This window comes from Apostichopus japonicus, chromosome 3 (assembly GCF_037975245.1).
Source record: "Apostichopus japonicus isolate 1M-3 chromosome 3, ASM3797524v1, whole genome shotgun sequence".
NCBI lineage: Eukaryota > Metazoa > Echinodermata > Holothuroidea > Aspidochirotida > Stichopodidae > Apostichopus > Apostichopus japonicus.
This window is the reverse complement of record NC_092563.1, coordinates 11782181-11802021: the sequence shown is the minus strand read 5'-3', so window position 1 is coordinate 11802021 and position 19841 is coordinate 11782181. Positions and strand designations below refer to the sequence as shown.

The window sequence follows — 19841 nt, the reverse complement described above, 5'->3', positions numbered from 1 at the left end:
AAAATAACATTCAACCCAAATCTCACCAGTTGTCCACCACCTCACAACAGTCTTTAAAAGAAAAGAAAAAATCACAAATAACACACATTCTCTTTCCATATATTAATCTGTTTTGGGAAAGTTCCTTCCTCTGTGCTCCTTTATCAAATGTCACATTCTTCGAGGGACCAGACCGAGGGACCAAACTACTCGACCAGGAACGCATAGTGGCTGCGGTGGGGCTCTGCTGTAATATCTCACTAACAAGGGCCGCATAAATCAGAGAGTCACAGCACAGAAATAAAGGCAAGATGCAGTCCATGTGATTCATTAAATCCAGACACATTGAGTCTGCTATAGGTAACAGTAAAGTCGTCTTCTCTAGTCCCTCACTACGGAACTACGTGAACCTGCCTTAGTGGCAACACTACCACATATGAGGAGAGCCACGTGTTCTATCATAACAATATAAGTATAATAACCAATAAATAACCATTTTAGCATTATGAAACTTATATCCCAATGGACTGTTAAAAGCATTGCTAGCCACGGTATGTTGCTTTGGTTGCTGAGTTTCGTTCGTATCTTGTGTTACTATTTTCACAGGGTAAAAACGGTCATATTTTTCAAATTTGAAATTGTTAACAGTTCCGTTGAAGATATTCTACGCTTCTCTATAAACTGAGATTTGTGGTACGCCTAAAGAATTTAAAACTGAAACTTAGTTTTGTAAGTACAAAAAAATACCATTTTGTGATGTAAACAGTGTAATTAGAAAATGATCTGTTGTTGGTAAACAATCAAATAGTGGAATTGTGGTACATAATGCATGAATGATCCATTTTCTCGGAAAAGTTTTGATTCAACTTAGTGGATTGCCCCCTCAAAGCAAAGTCACATTACCCAATATCCCTCAAAGTTTGAGTCTCTACTGCCCCTCCACTACTTGTACGCACCTTCATAAATTTTATTCATCTTTAACTTTCCAATAATTCGGCTGTCAGGACGCGGGTTTCACTACATACATTCACCCCAGCATATCCCTATTAAACATTGCAGTTCTATAGTGAGAATTACTTTCGAGAACTGGCTTTGCAGCCTGTGAAAGTGTCTGTATTATGAAATAATGAGCGGGTTAAACAGTATTAAATTTGCAAGGATCTACAGTGATAATTACAAATTGTATAAGCTTATCCACCCACACCGTTATTGTGTAGAGTCATTTTGTGGTTTTCTTGACATTGACATATCTTTACGTACTTTTGTGGTCTTTCTAACAGTAGTGTCAAGATTATTTACAGATCCATTTTCGTCCGTGTAGGCGCCAATAAGATGACGTTTAAATCTATCTGCATTTGTTTCGTCTTAGCAACGATTTGAGGCCTACAGACACATTAATTGCATGTTTCAATATCGACTTGTAGATCAACATTCGTTGCTTGATAGTCCCTATAAGTGTACATAATTTATTACAAGATAAAAGGAGGTAGCATTTATTACCGACAAAATAATGTTTATATATTACCATAATGTTAGCACATTACCATGATGTTAGTATATTACCATTACGTTAGTATATTACCATTACGTTGGTATATTACCCAAGGGCGTAGGAACCGGGGGCCTGGGGGGCGCCAGCCCCCCCCAGTGAAAAATGTGGAGGGGCGGAAGTATCATTCCGCCCCCCCCGCTTCGCAAGTCAGAAAACCCCTTTTTCATTTCCAAATGAGAAAAAAAATCTCATTTGGAGCACCAAATTGCATCTAAGGCCAGGTGAAAATACAAAATTAAGTTTACAAAAATGGAGTGAGTGTTGAAGTGTGCTATATTGCACCAAATTGCATCTGAGGCCACCTGGAAATGCAAAAAATTCCAAAGGGGAGGGGGTGTCCCCTCCCCTTAGACCCCTCCCCCAGGCCGGCCATCGATCTTCAGCCCCCCCCCACTCCAAAGTACCTTCCTACGCCACTGATATTACCAGTTTATTGGAATATAACCATTACGTTAGTATATTACAATTAGGTTAATATATTACCATTACGTTAGGATATTACAAATACCATTACTTTAGTTTATTACCATTACCATTACCTTAGTATATTACCATTACGTTAGTGTATTACAATTATATTAGTATATTGCCATTACATTAGTATATTACCATAACATTAGAATATAACCATTACGTTAGTATATTACAATAATGTTAGTATTACCATTACGTTAGGATATTACCATTGCGTTTTCAGATATAACTATTACTTTAGTAGATTACCATTACGTTAGTTTATTACAATTACGTTAGTATATTACCATTAGGTTAGTATATTGCCAGGAGGTTAGTATATTACGTTATACAACCATAACGTTAGTATATACCCATAAGTTTAGAATATTACCATAACGTTAGTATATTACCATTACGTTAGTATATTACCATAAGGTGATTATATATAACCATAAGGTGACTAAAGTACTACGAGGTAAGTATAATACTATAACGTTAATATATTATAATATAGTTGTTTTATTATTATATCAATAAAGGACATTCATATAGCGGTAGTATATTACCATAACATTAACATATATTATAATAACCGTTATTAGTATATATATTTATATATATATTATAACGTTGGTATATTAGTATAACGTTAGTCTATTACTATAACGTCAGTATACTAGAATGACGTGAGTTTATTGCCAGAACAATAACATATTGATGTAACGTTCTAGTCTTTATGACAGTAACGTTATAGTATACTTTTGGAATGATAATATATTACCATTACAGTATTATATAACCATGACATATTTTCTCTACCACAGTCACACTAATCAACTAGCCAACAAAAAAAAACAACACGTCATCACGATTTGGAAACTAAATCACTCTTTCATATTATGTATAAAGCCATTCCGTAAACACCTTCATGGTTCAATCATATTCCACTTCAGTTTAATTCCAAATGTATCTACAGTCTGCTTATCCCTTTCAGCATTTATAGTTTTCCATACTTTGGGCTGAAAAGTCATATCGGATCTGAATCATACAGAATCCATAATAAAAGAGGTTCGCATAGGCCAGATGTAGTCTACTTCCAATCCATGGCTTGATTACTTAATACATTAATTAGTCATAACAAATTTAATACAGCAAGGTGAAAGTTGCCCCACAAATTGATTTTTAAGACGTTGCAATTATCATTAGGTATTCTCGGATTGTTGTGGATAAAGTTATACAGCTTTGGTCAGTCTATGAATAAAGTTAACTCACCATTCTAACAAGACGCATCATGTACCTTTGACATGACAGATTGCTAAACTGTTACGATAAGGTCAATCGCTTAATTAGCTTACAATCAAGGTCGTTGAAGTATTAATCAAGTATGCCGTAGATACGCCAGCTATAAAAACCTTCTACAAACTTGCACATCCCCTTTGATGTAATTAATATATAGTTAATACCTATACCCTAGCACAGTGTGGATGGTTTAATTACAGGGATTCAATAGTTTCTCAGTGCTGTTAAATGTTGATACTAGCTAGGTTAGTTTATTCGTTGTTTCATTTAATGATGGGCATTGGAGCTGCGTATCCATGTTACATAAAACCTATTCTCTGCCCTGTAATGTACGAGGGTCATAATACATAAATGCAGAGTCTAAAAACGCTGCTTATGCGAAACAGATGACGGCTCGTCTTTCTTTCTTTCTATAGTTTCACGTATTTTTACCCTTACATTCATCACGCGCATTGCGATATTCGTCATGCCAAAAGAAGAAGAGAGAACAATCTGTAAAATCAATTAAGTGTTCATATCGGAGAATTTGTAAGGAGAAGTGAATCTTCAAAACAGCCTCGGAAATTGCCAACCTTGTTTAACCCAGAACTGAGTTCTCATTTACGTGTGTTAATCGAGTATTCTTCCCATTTTTATTAGAAAGCGGTTCGGGGTTTTCAGTCGCAATGGCTCCTGCTTCTGCATTAATCTAAAGCCAGGAAGAGTTTGTACTCTGCATTATATCACTTTGAATTGATATCCTGTCTGAATTCCCTCAGGGTCATCAAACAATTGATTAATTTCAATCTTTTAGTACATGTTAAACGACTCTCTGTAAAGTATGAACATGACCCATTAAGAAATAGGGAAGAGTCCTTTTATGAGCAGACTCTCAAAACGTTAATGACATCGAGTGTAATCGATTCGTCCCACTTATGGAAATAAGAAAAAAAACATAATTTTTTTCGTCAGAAGCAAATAATATAAGCAAAGATATTGAAAGGTAACTCACGAAAAGCGAACTTTTGTGCACACTAAGACAAGTGTTCGTGCTTCTCAATTTGTTATTGCACTAACTTAAACTTTTATGGTTTTGAAAGGTGTTCAGGAACGAGAGCAACGCAGGCAAATTACAACGTTAACAAGGATTTCTGTATTGATGTGTGGCATGGTTAGTCGTGTATCACCACATTGTTAACATCGATAAAGGTATCGAAAGGTTGTAGCGTAGGGTGTGTTGGTTCGGCAGCGTAATGTAAATCAAATTTAATTATTCGGTTCTATTGTCATGAAACTGCCAAAGAAAACATTTTTTTATGCCAACTTACAATCACAAGGAGAAGAAGAAAGGTTCGAATTTTATTGTATATAAATTGGTATAAATGTAATATGTGGTGCAGAGAGAACATATGAGATAATAGTATATGCATTAACATGTAACTATATATACATGTACTGTCGTGTGTGCTAGCATTACGCCATAATACCATGGCTGTAATAGAAGTGGATTACAAACTGAATCTATTATGAATACATCGATCATGTGAAAATATGCGTAAGTAAAGTTGTGGGATTTGGGGTTTGTTGACTGGGAAAGTACTGAGTAGCACGTTTTCTATTACGTCATATCTTTGTTTTGACTCTCGCACCTTTAATTTCAGACCTTTACTTTCCAGTTCAATAAGACAACACCGCGGGTGAAAACAAATCTTCAAAAGTCGAACGACATTGTGCATTTGATCCTCCAGATTTGCTTAGTTTATATCTCCTCACTAAATCCTTATACAAACAATAATTAGAGGAATTTGTTTTTCAATATATTTTATTCACGCTTGAATTATGTCAGTAAGTTAACGGCGTGCAGGGACAGAAGAATACAACGACCCCTTGCATTTTTGTTCTCCAGTTTTTGTAACAGTGTCAACATGAAGTCATCTTTAATTCCATTCTTCAATTCTGTGATTTGAAATATACGAAACTGAACAGGAGATAGCAACGATTGCGGACCGAAATCCGATTAACATATTAATTGTGTTTTGCAATATATGAATAGGAAATCAGTTGACCTTGGGGCCCTTAGCTATCATATATATGAAGAATAAAAAACTACTTTATACATAAATAGTTGCAAAACAGTTTCCCTCGTCCATATTTTATTACCTCGTCAAAGACTTGCTTGCAAAACTTACCTTGTTTTGTCATATTTGAATTTCAGAAGGCGGAAAAAATTCATGAGCATTGCAAATGCGTCCTTTCAAGGTGGGTGTCTTTACCACTGAAGCATATGGTTGAAGTGTATAGTTACAAAGAACATTTCAGAATCACTCAGCTAGATAGTAATATGTTCTTGATATAGAAATTGTAAAACATTTTATGCTGTTTGTTTTGTTTTTGGATCCTTTTTATTTTTATTAAATTGTCATCTTTAATGAGGGTAGTCCTGCTTAGTGCAGAAGCACTGCCTTTAACAGAGGAGCCCTCAATATAAAATACATATACAATATTATGCAGTAGAAAAACAGTAAACAGCCATAAGCACTAAAAGGACGGCAAAAAGATAGACAAACAAATATCATACATCTAAACAAATATATAAGTTTTCATATTGCGTTGAAAAATATTAACATTTGGCAAGCATTTAAAATTTGGGGAAGACTGTTCCACGACCTGCCTCCAGAAAAGTTAAAGGACCTTTTACTATATATCTATAGTTTAGTCATGGATTATCTCGACATTCTGGACATCTGTTCTAACATACATATATCATGCAAGAAAGTTGTACAAAAATATTCTAATTATTTCCCATTTAAGTGATTCAAAGGAGATAAAAACCATGATTTTTAACACAAACTATATACTGTAGACAGAGAAGAGCACTGAAGACATCACGAGATATGTTCATAATATGTTCATCAACTTATTGGCGAACAGACGATGATCCCTTTGGGTAAGGGAATTCTTCGGCAGACCTTCGCGTCGCCTGTGATTTATATTTCCTTACTTACGTTGTAGTTTTCACTTTAACAACAATGATTTGTTGAAAAATCGGACAGCATGGTGCATATCAATAATGCCAGAGATGTTCTATGCCGGCTGAATGTTAGATTTTGTTTGAATGCAGCTGCTTTTCTAACTATTCGGAGATGTATACTTTCCTCGTATGTTGCTATGCATTTATTTGTGATATTTGTAAATTAGTGGCGCGATGCATATCTAGAATCATTTTTGAAGGGATATAACAAAATAGGCACATAGGGCAAATGAAACTTCATTGCGTCTTTTATCTATATATGTTATTAGAGATTTTGTATGTGCATTTTGTATTAGAGTATTATCAATATCATTAATTTCATTTGCATATAAATATAGGTGTATGACAGAAACCAATGAAAATATCATGAATTAGAAAGAATCCAACCTAACTTAGTTGTCATGGTGTTTGAATGTTCAGTCGTCAGTAACATATCCGAAAATCCACATTAGCCTTTAAATGGGAATGAGCTAGTTTCATTTATCAATGCACTAAACCACACAGTTTATAATAATAATAATAATAATAATCAGCAGCAGTTATTTTTACGACTCTTAAGCGACCACAAATGTGGGAGAAATCCGCAAGGGCTTATGGATTACAACTTACACGTCCGGTGGCTTCCAATCCACAGTTTAACTCAATTTTGGAATTTTTTCAATTTAGAAAGTTAATTCAGATGGGGAAACCGTAGATTGCTCTTGGATGGAAAAAAACATACTATATGACCCGGCCTGGTATCGAACCCGGAACTTCCCGATAACTCAGCCTCGTTGCTTCCAATGCCTCCGCCTTTATCCACTCGGCCACAGCACCGGTTCAGTTTTGCCTCCGTTTTGTAATTGATTAACAGTAATCCATGCAGGAGTATAGTAATTTGCGTTCTATTTTGGTCAGTGTGTAATGTAACTTGAATATAGATATAGCAGACATGATGTATTGTATGAAGTTCTGTTACTTCGCAAATGGTCTTTCATATTTAGATTACATCATATCTTTAAGACCAGAGAATTAAAGTAATCTAAAGGATATCTTTAAATAACTTACCTGTTCTTTAATGGATATATCACTAATAAGAATTAAATATACCTTTATAACGATTAGAAGATATTCCCCAATACAAATTTATGATATCATTAATTTCAATTACAGATATCACTCATTCAATTTAAAGATGTCTCTTGAAGAAAGATACTTCTTACATCTCTAAATCTCTCTAATTTGAATTAAATATAATTCTTATGGGAAATAAGGAAAGGAATTAATGATTACTAAAACTGGTGATATCATCAAACAAATTAGCAATATTGTGTAATGAAGTAATTCCTGTTTTAGGGATCTTCAAAACAAAATAGTGATACACGTTACTTCCTATTAGGGATATATTTGTTCGTAGAAATATTCTTCAAAACTACTTATGTATCTATAAATGAGTTAGATATCTTCAAGGCCTTAAGGAATTAAAGATAACTGAAATTGGAAATATCTTCAAACAAATAAGTGATATCTTTTAATGAATTAAATGAATTTCTCATATGAATTAATATAATAATAATATAATAATATAAATTATTCCTAATAAGAATTAAATATATATCTACTTCCTTTAGAAGATGTATTAAATATGAATTAAAGCTATAATTTCTTATTCTGATGAAGCATCTCTCTAAATTTAATTAACTATATTAGATAGGACCTAAAGATACTCTCATTTCATTTGAATACATGTTTCATATGAGTAACATTTATATATCTAACTATTTATAATCTGAATATTTATAATCTGATAGCTATCTTTAATTTCTGTTACAGGAAGAGCGTTTATATACATAGATCTGCCATTTGAATTAGAGATATGATATCATTACTTCTTATCATTTTATTTTCGAATGATAGGCATCTTTGAAATGAAATTAAGATATCTTGAAATTAATAACTATGAATAACAATAATAACTGTTGGGCGTTTGAGAACAGATTTTATGTATTAACTATATCTTTAAAATATTTCAGATTAGTTTTAATTTATTTAAAGATACTTTAACTGAGTTGAAGATGTCTTTACATATTTAAAGATATCTTGAATTGGCTTGCCATATGGTTGGTATAGAAAGCAATTCATACCTAGTAAGAACACGTGAACAGCACGACGCGATCGTTATTTGTAATTCTTCCATGTATCTAACTGTCTATGAGTAAACTTTGTTTATCTGAATTTATACATAGCTATTTGCATTTCAAACAGACGAGACTGTTCATCTCGACTCTCTATCAATGTTGAAGAACCCTTTCAATTTTACTAAGTAATCAACTTGCAATCCTAAAAATAAAACATTTCAAGCAGGGTTTGTAATGTGATAAATGATAGACAACAGGCGAAATACGTGTTAAATGCGGATGCCAAGAAGAGGACCTCACAAGTTTTAGCTTTCGTTTGAGACTATGATTTGAGTTTTTGCACTCCGTGATTTGATTGAAACATTAAAGACATTCACAAGCAAGAAAACAAAAACAACTGTAATGATCTCAATTTTCCATATATTTTTTTGCTCTTACTTAAGAATATTTACTTTGAAAGTAAGTAATTGCTAGATTTACAACAATATGTTTTGATAGACTTTACATATAAAAAGTTGAAAGAAATAGATTAGTTTTCTACTGATGCATTTTGAATGATAATTTATATTTGCCCTAGTTTTGTAATAAATGCATTGGTAAGCAAACTCCGGCATCCACAATAAACCATGGAACCGCTTTATGATTGTACATATATGAAGTAAATCGTACAGCTATGTGTCTATGGTTGTCTTATATTGATTTATATTATATATTTTGGTTTGATCTGAAATAAAACAAAACGGTCAACACTTTAAAAAAAGAAGAAACTTCTAGTGCTTACCTTTGTCTTTCTTAGTTCTTTAACAAATATAACTCTATATGATAATATGTTATCTTTATATCATTGTATGACTGCGACTAAATATCAACAATAAATGTTCACATTATCATGTGTATTTAGAATGTACGTCTTTTGCTCTCTTGTGGGTGAATGTCTCGGGAAATAAAAGATATAGATGTATTATATCAATTGAAAACATCAAGTGTCTTATTGAACGAAAACGACAGTTTTAGTATGTGGTGTTACACATTGTTGTATGTTTCTCCACTGTCGCCAACTCGCTTGTCATGCATCTTCCGTCGTTGCCTACAAAGGTTTGTAATCGGGGCAACTCAAAATATTTCTTCCAATTAGAAGCAGCGAAGCAAAGCTTAGTTGTAGGTGGTTGGGGTTTCGGGTTCATCAGTTCGGGAATAGATTTTGGCTAAGGACTGTAAATAACACATGGAAGTCATCCTTATATGTCAGAAATTCTTGAGAAGCCAGGTAAGTTAACGATTTTATGACAAAGGGGTTCGTTTCCTAAAGAGACAAATGGCGGTGTTCGTTGTCCGTTTCCTGCCCTCATAAGCTCTATACAACACTGTTGGTACAACTTGATGAAAGTACTGAGCACTATGTTATCGAGTGACTTAACGGCTCAAAGTCCAGGTGAATAGCATAGCGTTGTTGGCCCTGCTCGCTGGCGTCGATCTTCACTCTGTTTCAGTTACTCATTCGGTAACTCAGGGCCACGTAACCTACGTCCAGTCTCCTCCATTTGCTACTTTTGTAATTCTTCCACTTCCATTCAGCATGTAAGTGGTTTCCAGTGGGCAAGTTGATGTACTTGTTTCAGAGTCCATTAGTATCTTCTCGGTTGCCCTCGCGGCTTCTGCCATCGCTGTTAGTTTTTTCGAAAGATGCGGATTTCCGGCTACCATATTTTTTGTTTTCAACAGTTCTAATTGGGTGTAAAGCCTCCTCAGTTCTTCCTGCAAGAACGTGAAAAAGTTGATGAATTAATGAAACAATCTTTAAAAATGTTGCAAGACAGTTGTAGAGATGGTTTACTTTGCACGTATGCATACACGAATAACTGTTAAGTTGGTAAAATGCTTTTATTTCTTTTCTTAGGAGAACTTTTCTTCAATCAACAGAGACGTGACCAGAGTATCCTTCAAACAATTCGTTAGATAAATGGGCTGCAGAGATCTCGTCTTGCATTTTGCAAGTAACAATTTAATATTGCTTTGTAAAATAATATATACATGAACCACAGAGAAATAAAAAGAACATTCACAGACCTGCATATCAAGTTGGTTAAGATTTTTTCCTTCAAATGTCATTAACCCTTGCGAAGAAGTTGAGTTAGCCTCTCGATCCCATGTCCGTTGGCGAAAACCGACGGAAGTGCCACCCATAACGCGGTGATCTGTTTTATCACCCTTACCCTGTAGAACCAAGTGTATCTGTGGAAAGGAATGTTATAAAAAAAATGATCTCATTCCAAACTGAAGGGATAACATGGAAACAAACGACAGGTGGAATAACCTCCTGTAAATAAGAGAATGCAGCCGAGGCGTGTTGATATCATTCCTGTAATTGTGTCGGAATGTTTTATTTTGAGCTGTCTTATGGAGTCGGACCTCCCCCCCGCCCCAATAAAAATGTCAATTTTTTGTATAAGCACTGCTCAATGCAGTTAGTCATGTATTACAATAAATAGCCATTTTTTGTCTAATCGTGCAATTCTTTCAGATTATGTATGGTCTGTAACTTTTTTATAAGAAAGGAACATGATTCTCACTGAAACATTCAAACTAGTTAGAGTTACCTTCCAACTGAAACACAATCAGACAAATGGCATTCAGAATTCATCTGGTTTGGAAGACATTTGCGCCACCTGAATGCTTAACATATATAAGTAATATATCCTCTCTATATCACTATCAGAATATAACGTTGTTCTTCGTTTTTGACAAGGAGCAATTCGTATACCAAAGTAAATAATCGAGAGACAAATAGTTGGGAGCATATCGAAGTACAGTAATCTAACGTACTTCTAGTTTTAGCCTAAGGATTCAAAGGGACTCATAATTGCATCTGTCTGTAATGATATACGATTTCGTTGAGTGGTGTGAATTATTAATCAAATTGAGGTGAATTCCGTGAAGCTATTGGTAAAAAACACATATTGAATTATTTTGTTGTTGTGTAGCCTATGTAATGCTCACCGTACGCCATTATATCATATTAATTGAAATCACAGACAAAAATGTTTAAGAACTTCTATTTCGGTATCTACGTACACTTATGGGGCATTATACCTCCCACGGAGTAAAATCAGGGGATACACCATCCCTCTCTTACTGACAGACAGAATATAACAAAAGATTCTAGCGTACAGTAAATAAATCTATATAGGCCTAACATGTATGTGCAAGTTAGGCAACCGTCGTTTCAAACTTGCGAAATTTTGCATCTAATCACCCTCCATGTTACCAAAATGGGGGCGCCCTCCGCTTAGATCCCATTCCCAGGACGACATAACATCTCAAATTAAATTATACACTAACCTTAGAACCAAACAACAGTGCTAAAACTATTGTGGTGGTCAGTTGACTGAACAAGAACCATATCAAGTACAAGACGTCAGGGTTAGCGAGATCTTGTAAAAAGATACTTTTGGAAGAAAGCAAAAACAAGAAGAGTAGTCAATACGCCTGTGAGTGATATACTTATAACTGAGTTTCAAGAGAAGATGTATTTTGTGATATAAAAGCTATCAAGTCTATTCTACCCAATAACCTTTGCGTTATGGACATTTCATATACGATGTTGCTTCTATGATAATCTCCACAATAACCAAACAAAATCAATTCAGTGCGTTGGATATGTCTCTGTAACACCGTTGGCGTACTAGGAGCCATTTGAAGACTACAGCTTCTATGTACAATTTACACACTACTGACATATGCATTGTCATAGAACGCCTATGGGTGCAACACCCGTAAACCCGCCGTTCATTGCACAAGTACTCGGGAAGGCATTCGTTTCCACCAAATCAGACCACGTTTGTTATCTATCGGCATCGTGTTCCATTTTCTCAGGCTAAGCCTTAAATTTGTTGTTCTTCTTTTGCCCGACAGATAGGATTTCTATATTTGATCAGTCCTTTGGGCATCTCATTTCATTCCATCATGATTTTAATGAACAAATAGGTCCACAGTATTTGGATACAGGATGGTATTAAAAAGATAACACCGGGATTTAATACTACTTTACATTTTCTGATAATTCAGGTCTTTTCATTTCTGCCTGATTCCCAAATATATTTGCTGTCTCCTTTAACTATGCAAAGCCCGAGAGCCAACATGGCTAAGGAATCATAGTGATTGCATTTCAGCATATTGTGTCCACCCTTGGTTTACTTGTGATTGTAGCATGTATGCATGTTTCAATCATGGATATTCAGGATATTCATTGCATGAGGGCTCATCTAGAAAGAGGACTCCTCTGAAAAGCAGTGCTTCTGCACTGAGCAGGACGACCCTCATCAGTGGCGTAGGAAGTTACTTTTGAGAGGGGGGCTGAAGACTGATGGCCGGCCTGGGGGAGGGGTCTAAGGGGAGGGGGTTTCCCCCTCCCGTTTGGATTTTTTTTGCATTTCCAGGTGGCCTCAGATGCAATTTGGTGCAATATAGCACACTTCAACCCACCCACTCCATTTTGTATATAATTTTGCATTTTCACCTGGCCTTAGATGCAATTTGGTGCTCCAAATGAGATTTTCTTCTCATTTGGAAATGAAAAAGGGGTTTTCTGACTTGCGAAGCGGGGGGGCGGAATGATACTTCCGCCCTCCACATTTTTCACTGGGGGGGGCTGGCGCCCCCCCAGCCCCCCCCCCCCCCGGTTCCTACGCCCTTGACCCTCATTAAAGATGACAGTAATAAAAAATATATTAAAAAAAAAAATAAATCATTCTTCTGACATGATTCAATTGATACACATTTCAGAAACTATTTCACAATTGATTATGAATTACACATAGTACCGTAGTATAAATATTACATAAACGCAATGACGAAGGCTCACCGTAACAACATACTCCCTAGACACAGTACGCCTCAACAATTAACCGTAGGTCAATGACTTGCACATATGACCGAAAATCCAGTAGGCTGTTGATTTGACTTAAATGTACTATCCTAATGAGCATGTAAAAACACAATCAAGTGTTAATTATACTGATTCTGTACAAGTATGCAGGAAAATTGACTTGTATATTCAATCCTAGGGTCATAAAAATGTTATCCAATGATCGAAGACTATGTTTGAGATTCAAATGAACTCACACAGACAAACAGATTGATAAATGATGCCCTGTGTTCTCCTTCTCTTTCTCGATCATATTTCCCCTTGAAAACTACTTTTTTTTCTCTATAAACGAACATGATCGTACTCGTGTAGAGTTTTGCATCTGTAGCTAGAGATATATTATATAATAAATGAAATTATTTAAAAGCCATACTGTCTTATATGAAAATGTTCTTGTAGCCGCCAGTTTACATGATTCAGTTTTATTTCATTATTTGCCTCTAAGATGTCTCAAAATCAGCTTGTATATCGATCATTTTCCTCCTGTTGATGCCAAGCCCTTCCTGGCAAATTCCTGTTCCTAGATATTTTCTTATTAATCTGTCTAGCTCTAATGCTTTCACAGTCGATTGTAATGTTCATATGTTAGCAGGAATTGTTGTAGATCATAAAAAGGGACATGCCTTTTCTTTCGAAGGTGTTTCCGGTGAGAAAGTTAAAGTTGACATGAAGCTAACATTCTATATTCAATTATTTTGTTGGATTAAAGTGTTCTCTTCCTGGAAAGCTTTCATATCATATTTCTTCATTTATTCGTTAGCGGAGATGTGTAGAAAAGATAGGAAGGACCTATTTAAGTTTTAGAAGTATTGTGCTAAATCATAGGCCTATACTGCTAGAATGAACATATGGCGGGTCTTGGTCGTTTGTACTGAAATGAAGGTCACGTTTCAAAGTTAGTGACAAATGTCTGGGTCCAAGAGTTGCACTAAGAATAAGAAATCTAGTTTAACTTACAAAAATATCATTTTGATTTTTGGATGGCTTACCGTCTGTTACACCTTATGATTTATGTATGCTTCAATTTAACTCACATCCTATCTCTGAGTTTCACAAAGGAATACACGACCGATAACAAAGATATTATTTTATTTTATTGACACCTTTAATACTAATCGTCTTCCAAGGTTCACGATATAAATATCAATTTTAAGATTAATTAAAAAAAGAATATACTTACATGGCTATAGTATGGAAGAGCGTTATTAATGTTTCATTGTAAATCGCCCAACTAATGAAACGGCTTTCATTAAATTCCGACGGCGCCTTTCTTACGACATAACACAGCCTGACTCCCCATAATAGAAGAAGCAGTTCCGCTGAGAAGGAATAACAAACGGACTCAAAGAGTTGGCTCTTCATTCTAATTACGATTCAATGAATTCTCAAAATAAAGATTTTGTATCGGGTATATGATAGATGGAGCATTTGTCTTGATACGAAACTACCATGCTTCGGTTATTTACTTACGGCAATGAGGCAATAAAGATTAATGGTAGCACATTATGCAAATGTTTACTGCTTCGAGATTTGCCCAGTCTCAGCAAATGTATACTGCAACCGTCGCTGTACAAGCATAGCGGATTATAAACGGGATTGGCAAGAACTGGTCTGCGTATTAAATACTAAATATTAAACTAATTTATCATTTAATGTAGTATGTTGTTAACTGCATTTCTCCAATTGTGATGCTCTTATCCATGAGCTTAGCCATATAATATATCGACACTTAAGACATAGGTAGTAGATTTGTACGTTGAGTTAAGATGAAGTCAAGCAACCTTTGTAGTATAGTTCAAACGAAAGATGAACATCAATTTTGATGATCCGATTGCGAGCGTTCGAAAATTGCTTATCATTCATTGACATGGAATTCAACGACGCAAAAGGACAAATAAGTGGGTTAACAGAAGCTGTATTAGTATTTACAACTGTTTACACGCTTAATACAAGATTGTATAGCAGTGACGAAAACGGAGTTTCATTACCTTGGGAAGTACTGTACGATGTTATCTCAAATTGCGTGTAAAGCTAAACCCATTGGTACTTGAATTATCTTGGTTTATTTCATTTGATGATTACCATTGACTAGCTCTGCAACAAGCAGTCAGATTTAACGGGGCGCTGGGCATGCATTTCATTTAAAACTCTGTTTAGAAGTTTTCGTTTTCCATCTACTTTCCATCTAAAGCAGCCAATATTATTGTAAGAATAAAGTGCTCATAAAGAAAATTTAACGGTATTATGTTGTTATTGATAGGACCTTTAGGCGGCGTAAATACAAGTATGATTCATTTTTGGTTCTAACTCAAGAAGAATCCTTTCGATAAGGCCCTGTACTGAGACGATATTAGCAAGTACGTGTCTCAAATTACTTCAACCAAACTCTACGGCCAGTTCTCTAAACCATTTTCTTTTATTTTCCTTTGAATAATGAAAAAAGTTAAATAACAATTTACGATCGACAAAGCGGCAAATTATCACGCTATATACTTGGAGCTGACTGGTGTAAGTGTAATGCTCAACATAGGATGCTTACGTAATTCACCAAGGTGAATGGCTTGTAAAATGTGCCCTTCGGCCAATGAGGATTTGCCCCAGGTTGAAGTCTTTGCTTAAATATAAGGGCTAGCAGTTTAAATAAGAAGAGGAAATTAAGGCTATTATTAACTCAATAAACTGAAGCCATTCAACCCAGAGTGCGTTATTTGCATATGATGTGTACCTGGATTTATACACAAGATGTTAAATGTTTGTATTAACCTATTCCTTTGCAAACACATCAGTGGCATCATCCTACTAAAAATTAAAATGTGTTCATATGAGTGAAACTAATTTATAGATTCAAAAATGCTACTGTGATTATGTATTCGTAACTTACAAAATAAGACATGTACAACAAGACTTTCGCGCTCTGTAGATTACTTAAATGACAAACTGTGCGATCTCTGTTGTAATCTTTCGAACCTAAGTCACAATCATTTTCCAAACAACGGTGAGTTCAATTGTAATGTTAATGTTTTAAATACTTTTGATATTTATAACTGATTTTCAAGAAATACACTGAATTGTCATAACTTCAATATATTTCTCTTTTACCTATCATCTGTAAGAGAGTATCCGTAGAACATTTAGTGATTATTTAAAGACATTTGGAACTGAGAAGATGGGTATCAACGAATACCTTATTGGGTATACCAAATAAGGTCCTCTCACAATCACCTCAGATAAACACATCTTTGGAAGATTTCAAGCCTTTTAGAATTTCAAACTGATTGATACACAACAGCCAATTCTTCGCTGAAGGTACACTGCTGTTCACAGTCGATTCATATTCACAGTCCCTAATGTATCACGGCTTCCATGCAGATGAGATTCCTGACCTAGTTTATGTTGTTAGAAATTCTTGTTACTATTTTTAGGCCCTCGTTGTGCATATACTTAAGCTGTATTGTGTGCCCTAATTTCGACAAGATTTTGGCAGCTTGGGACACGTGAAAAGTTCAATGTCTTACCATTGGTTAGAATTTCAAGAACAAATTACAACCTGTGCTGTGCACCGCTGGAAGATCAATCTCAATGCAAATGCTAGTGTTACTAGAACAACCTTTGATTCTGCAATGATGTTTTCTCTTAGATATTTTATTGGTCTGATCCAAAAATAACATCTAGGATCTTGTTAGGAAATCATTGACTTTGTTTACTGTATGCTACAAACCATTTTGCCAACGGTAATTCTTATAGCCTACAGTACATGCAATATGTGCAATGTATACTAAAGGGAATTTGATCACATCTAGAGTTTCAAATAAGTGAAAAGACAAATAAGTGAGACATATTGCTGACGTTATTCGCCAATAAATTTGCTCCAAAACATTGTTGAAAAAAGTCTCATTCCTATTCTTGTTTGTATTAAACACTTTTGTCAAGCTATAGATTCGCGGCAGGTTCACGTTTGGAGATCCGTTAGCCGCAACACGATAAGAGCATTCCACTTACCCAAGAAGCAAAGAAAAACACGGCAAACATCGTGCTTTCCGTTAAAACTTATTCAAAATTTAATGTTACTCATAACTCCCGGCTGTCTTAATTTTGTCGGGCGAAAATATTTTGCCCTTGAGTGAAAATCTATAGGATTGATTTTTGCTCCTACTCTTAGCATGTGAACTTTGTTTAAGTTTCTTCAAGATCCCATTAACGACTGGATCTGTTTTCATTGCTCCGACGGAAGATTCCAGTCAAGCATCAACTATCTGCTATATCGCCTTTTAAACTTTAAATTAATCCCTTTCGGTTGGTCTCGTTTTTCTCCGAAGCATGAATTTAGATCATTCGATATAATATTTAAAAATTCATATGCTACGAACATAACATCGTAGTTGCTATTTCTTTCATATATTCAGTAACATAAGATTTCTAAAAAACAAGTCTTCATTATATATCAAGTCAATACGATAACTTCAAAAAAGAAATTGATATTACTTTAAACCATTTTAGCCTTTGAAGTAGATCCTGCTAGGATCGAAACGTCAGGCCAACTTACTTTTACATATACTTTAAAACAAATCAGTCGTGATAAAATGCTTACTAAACAGAGGCTAATTCTAGATCATAGAATGATGTATGTAACATATTTAGACTATAAACTATAGGTCTATAATGATATCTACCCACCTGCCCCCCCCCCTCCTTCCATTCCCGACGCACACCCTTGGTCAGTTTGAAACCATTCATATCGATATGTTGATGAAATCATACTTAATTTGTGTTATTAAACATTTATTCATTTATTCTTTATTATGAATTTATTCGATTGTGTTTTTTTTTATCTATTTGATAATTCATTAGGAATTTGTGTTACTCAATCAGTTGTTTCAATTTTGTATGCTTATTATTATTTAATTTATGTTACTACAGGCATGTCAATATGTTGATGAACTACGGTTTCAATATACATAATCTTTCTTGATTTTCCTTTTCATTAATGATATGGCAAGTAATAGCAGAACGAATGATTTCGATAAACGCGTCACAGCAATTCTTGATTAGGAATTTATTTAGCTTTCTCATGAATAATGCTGTCTAAAAATACTATTGAGACTACATACGACAAATAAAACTTTCCATCTAGTGAAACTGTTACCATGAATTGAGGTCCATTCAATTTCTGAAGGGAACCTCATTTTAATAACATATATTTATTCAAATTTAATGATCACAATAACTCAACTTTTATGTTGTATATTAAGTCTGTCGCTAAGATATAGATGATTAACTGGCTTAGTGTCTACGCTGAACATTTATGAATTTTATGAAGAGGTATTAACGACTGTATGCTACGACTGTATGCATTTAACAATGTTAAATATGACCTAGGGAGAAAATCTATTTCCGGAATATGTGGTCAAGAGTACATAGTGTAAAGTACATAACTTGCCTATGTTAGATGCAATATGTGGACAAGAGTACATAGTGTAAAGTACATAACTTACCTATGTTAAATGCAATATGTGAACAAGAGTACATAGTGTAAAGTACATAACTTACCTATGTTAAATGCAATATGTGGACAAGAGTACATATATGTGTAAGTTACATAACTTACCTATGTTAAATGCAATATGTGGACAAGAGTACATAGTGTAAAGTACATAACTTACCTATGTTAAATGCAATATGTGAACAAGAGTACATAGTGTAAGTTACATAACTTACCTATGTTAAATGCAATATGTGGACAAGAGTACATATATGTGTAAGTTACATAACTTACCTATGTTAAATGCAATATGTGGACAAGAGTACATATATGTGTAAGTTACATAACTTACCTATGTTAAATGCAATATGTGGAGAAGAGTACATAGTGTAAAGTACATAACTTACCTATGTTAAATGCAATATGTGAACAAGAGTACATAGTGTAAAGTACATAACTTACCTATGTTAGCTGCAATATGTGGAGAAGAGTACATAGTGTAAAGTACATAACTTACCTATGTTAGCTGCAATATGTGGAGAAGAGCACATAGTGTAAAGTACATAACTTACCTATGTTAAATGCAATATGTGGAGAAGAGTACATAGTGTAAAGTACATAACTTACCTATGTTAAATGCAATATGTGGAGAAGAGTACATAGTGTAAAGTACATAACTTACCTATGTTAAATGCAATATGTGAACAAGAGTACATAGTGTAAAGTACATAACTTACCTATGTTAGCTGCAATATGTGGACAAGAGTACATAGTGAAAAGTACATAACTTACCTATGTTAGCTGCAATATGTGGAGAAGAGTACATAGTGTAAAGTACATAACTTACCTAGGTTAAATGCAATATGTGAACAAGAGTACATAGTGTAAAGTACATAACTTACCTATGTTAAATGCAATATGTGGAGAAGAGTACATAGTGTAAAGTACATAACTTACCTATGTTAAATGCAATATGTGAACAAGAGTACATAGTGTAAAGTACATAACTTACCTATGTTAAATGC

At 34.6% G+C, this 19841-nt stretch overlaps 1 protein-coding gene across 1 annotated transcript in view; it reads right to left on the bottom strand.

The window, feature by feature from the left end:
- Positions 1-8819: 8819 nt before the first annotated feature.
- Positions 8820-19841, bottom strand: part of LOC139963360 (metabotropic glycine receptor-like) — a 75097-nt gene continuing 64075 nt past the window's right edge. Inside the window, exons 9-12 of the mRNA XM_071964034.1 lie at positions 14518-14656; positions 11753-11858; positions 10481-10645; positions 8820-10168 (exon numbers count right to left, since the gene is read on the bottom strand). Coding sequence (XP_071820135.1) covers positions 9935-10168; positions 10481-10645; positions 11753-11858; positions 14518-14656 — 644 coding nt within the window. The 3' untranslated portion in view covers positions 8820-9934. The remainder of the gene's footprint in view (positions 10169-10480; positions 10646-11752; positions 11859-14517; positions 14657-19841) is intronic.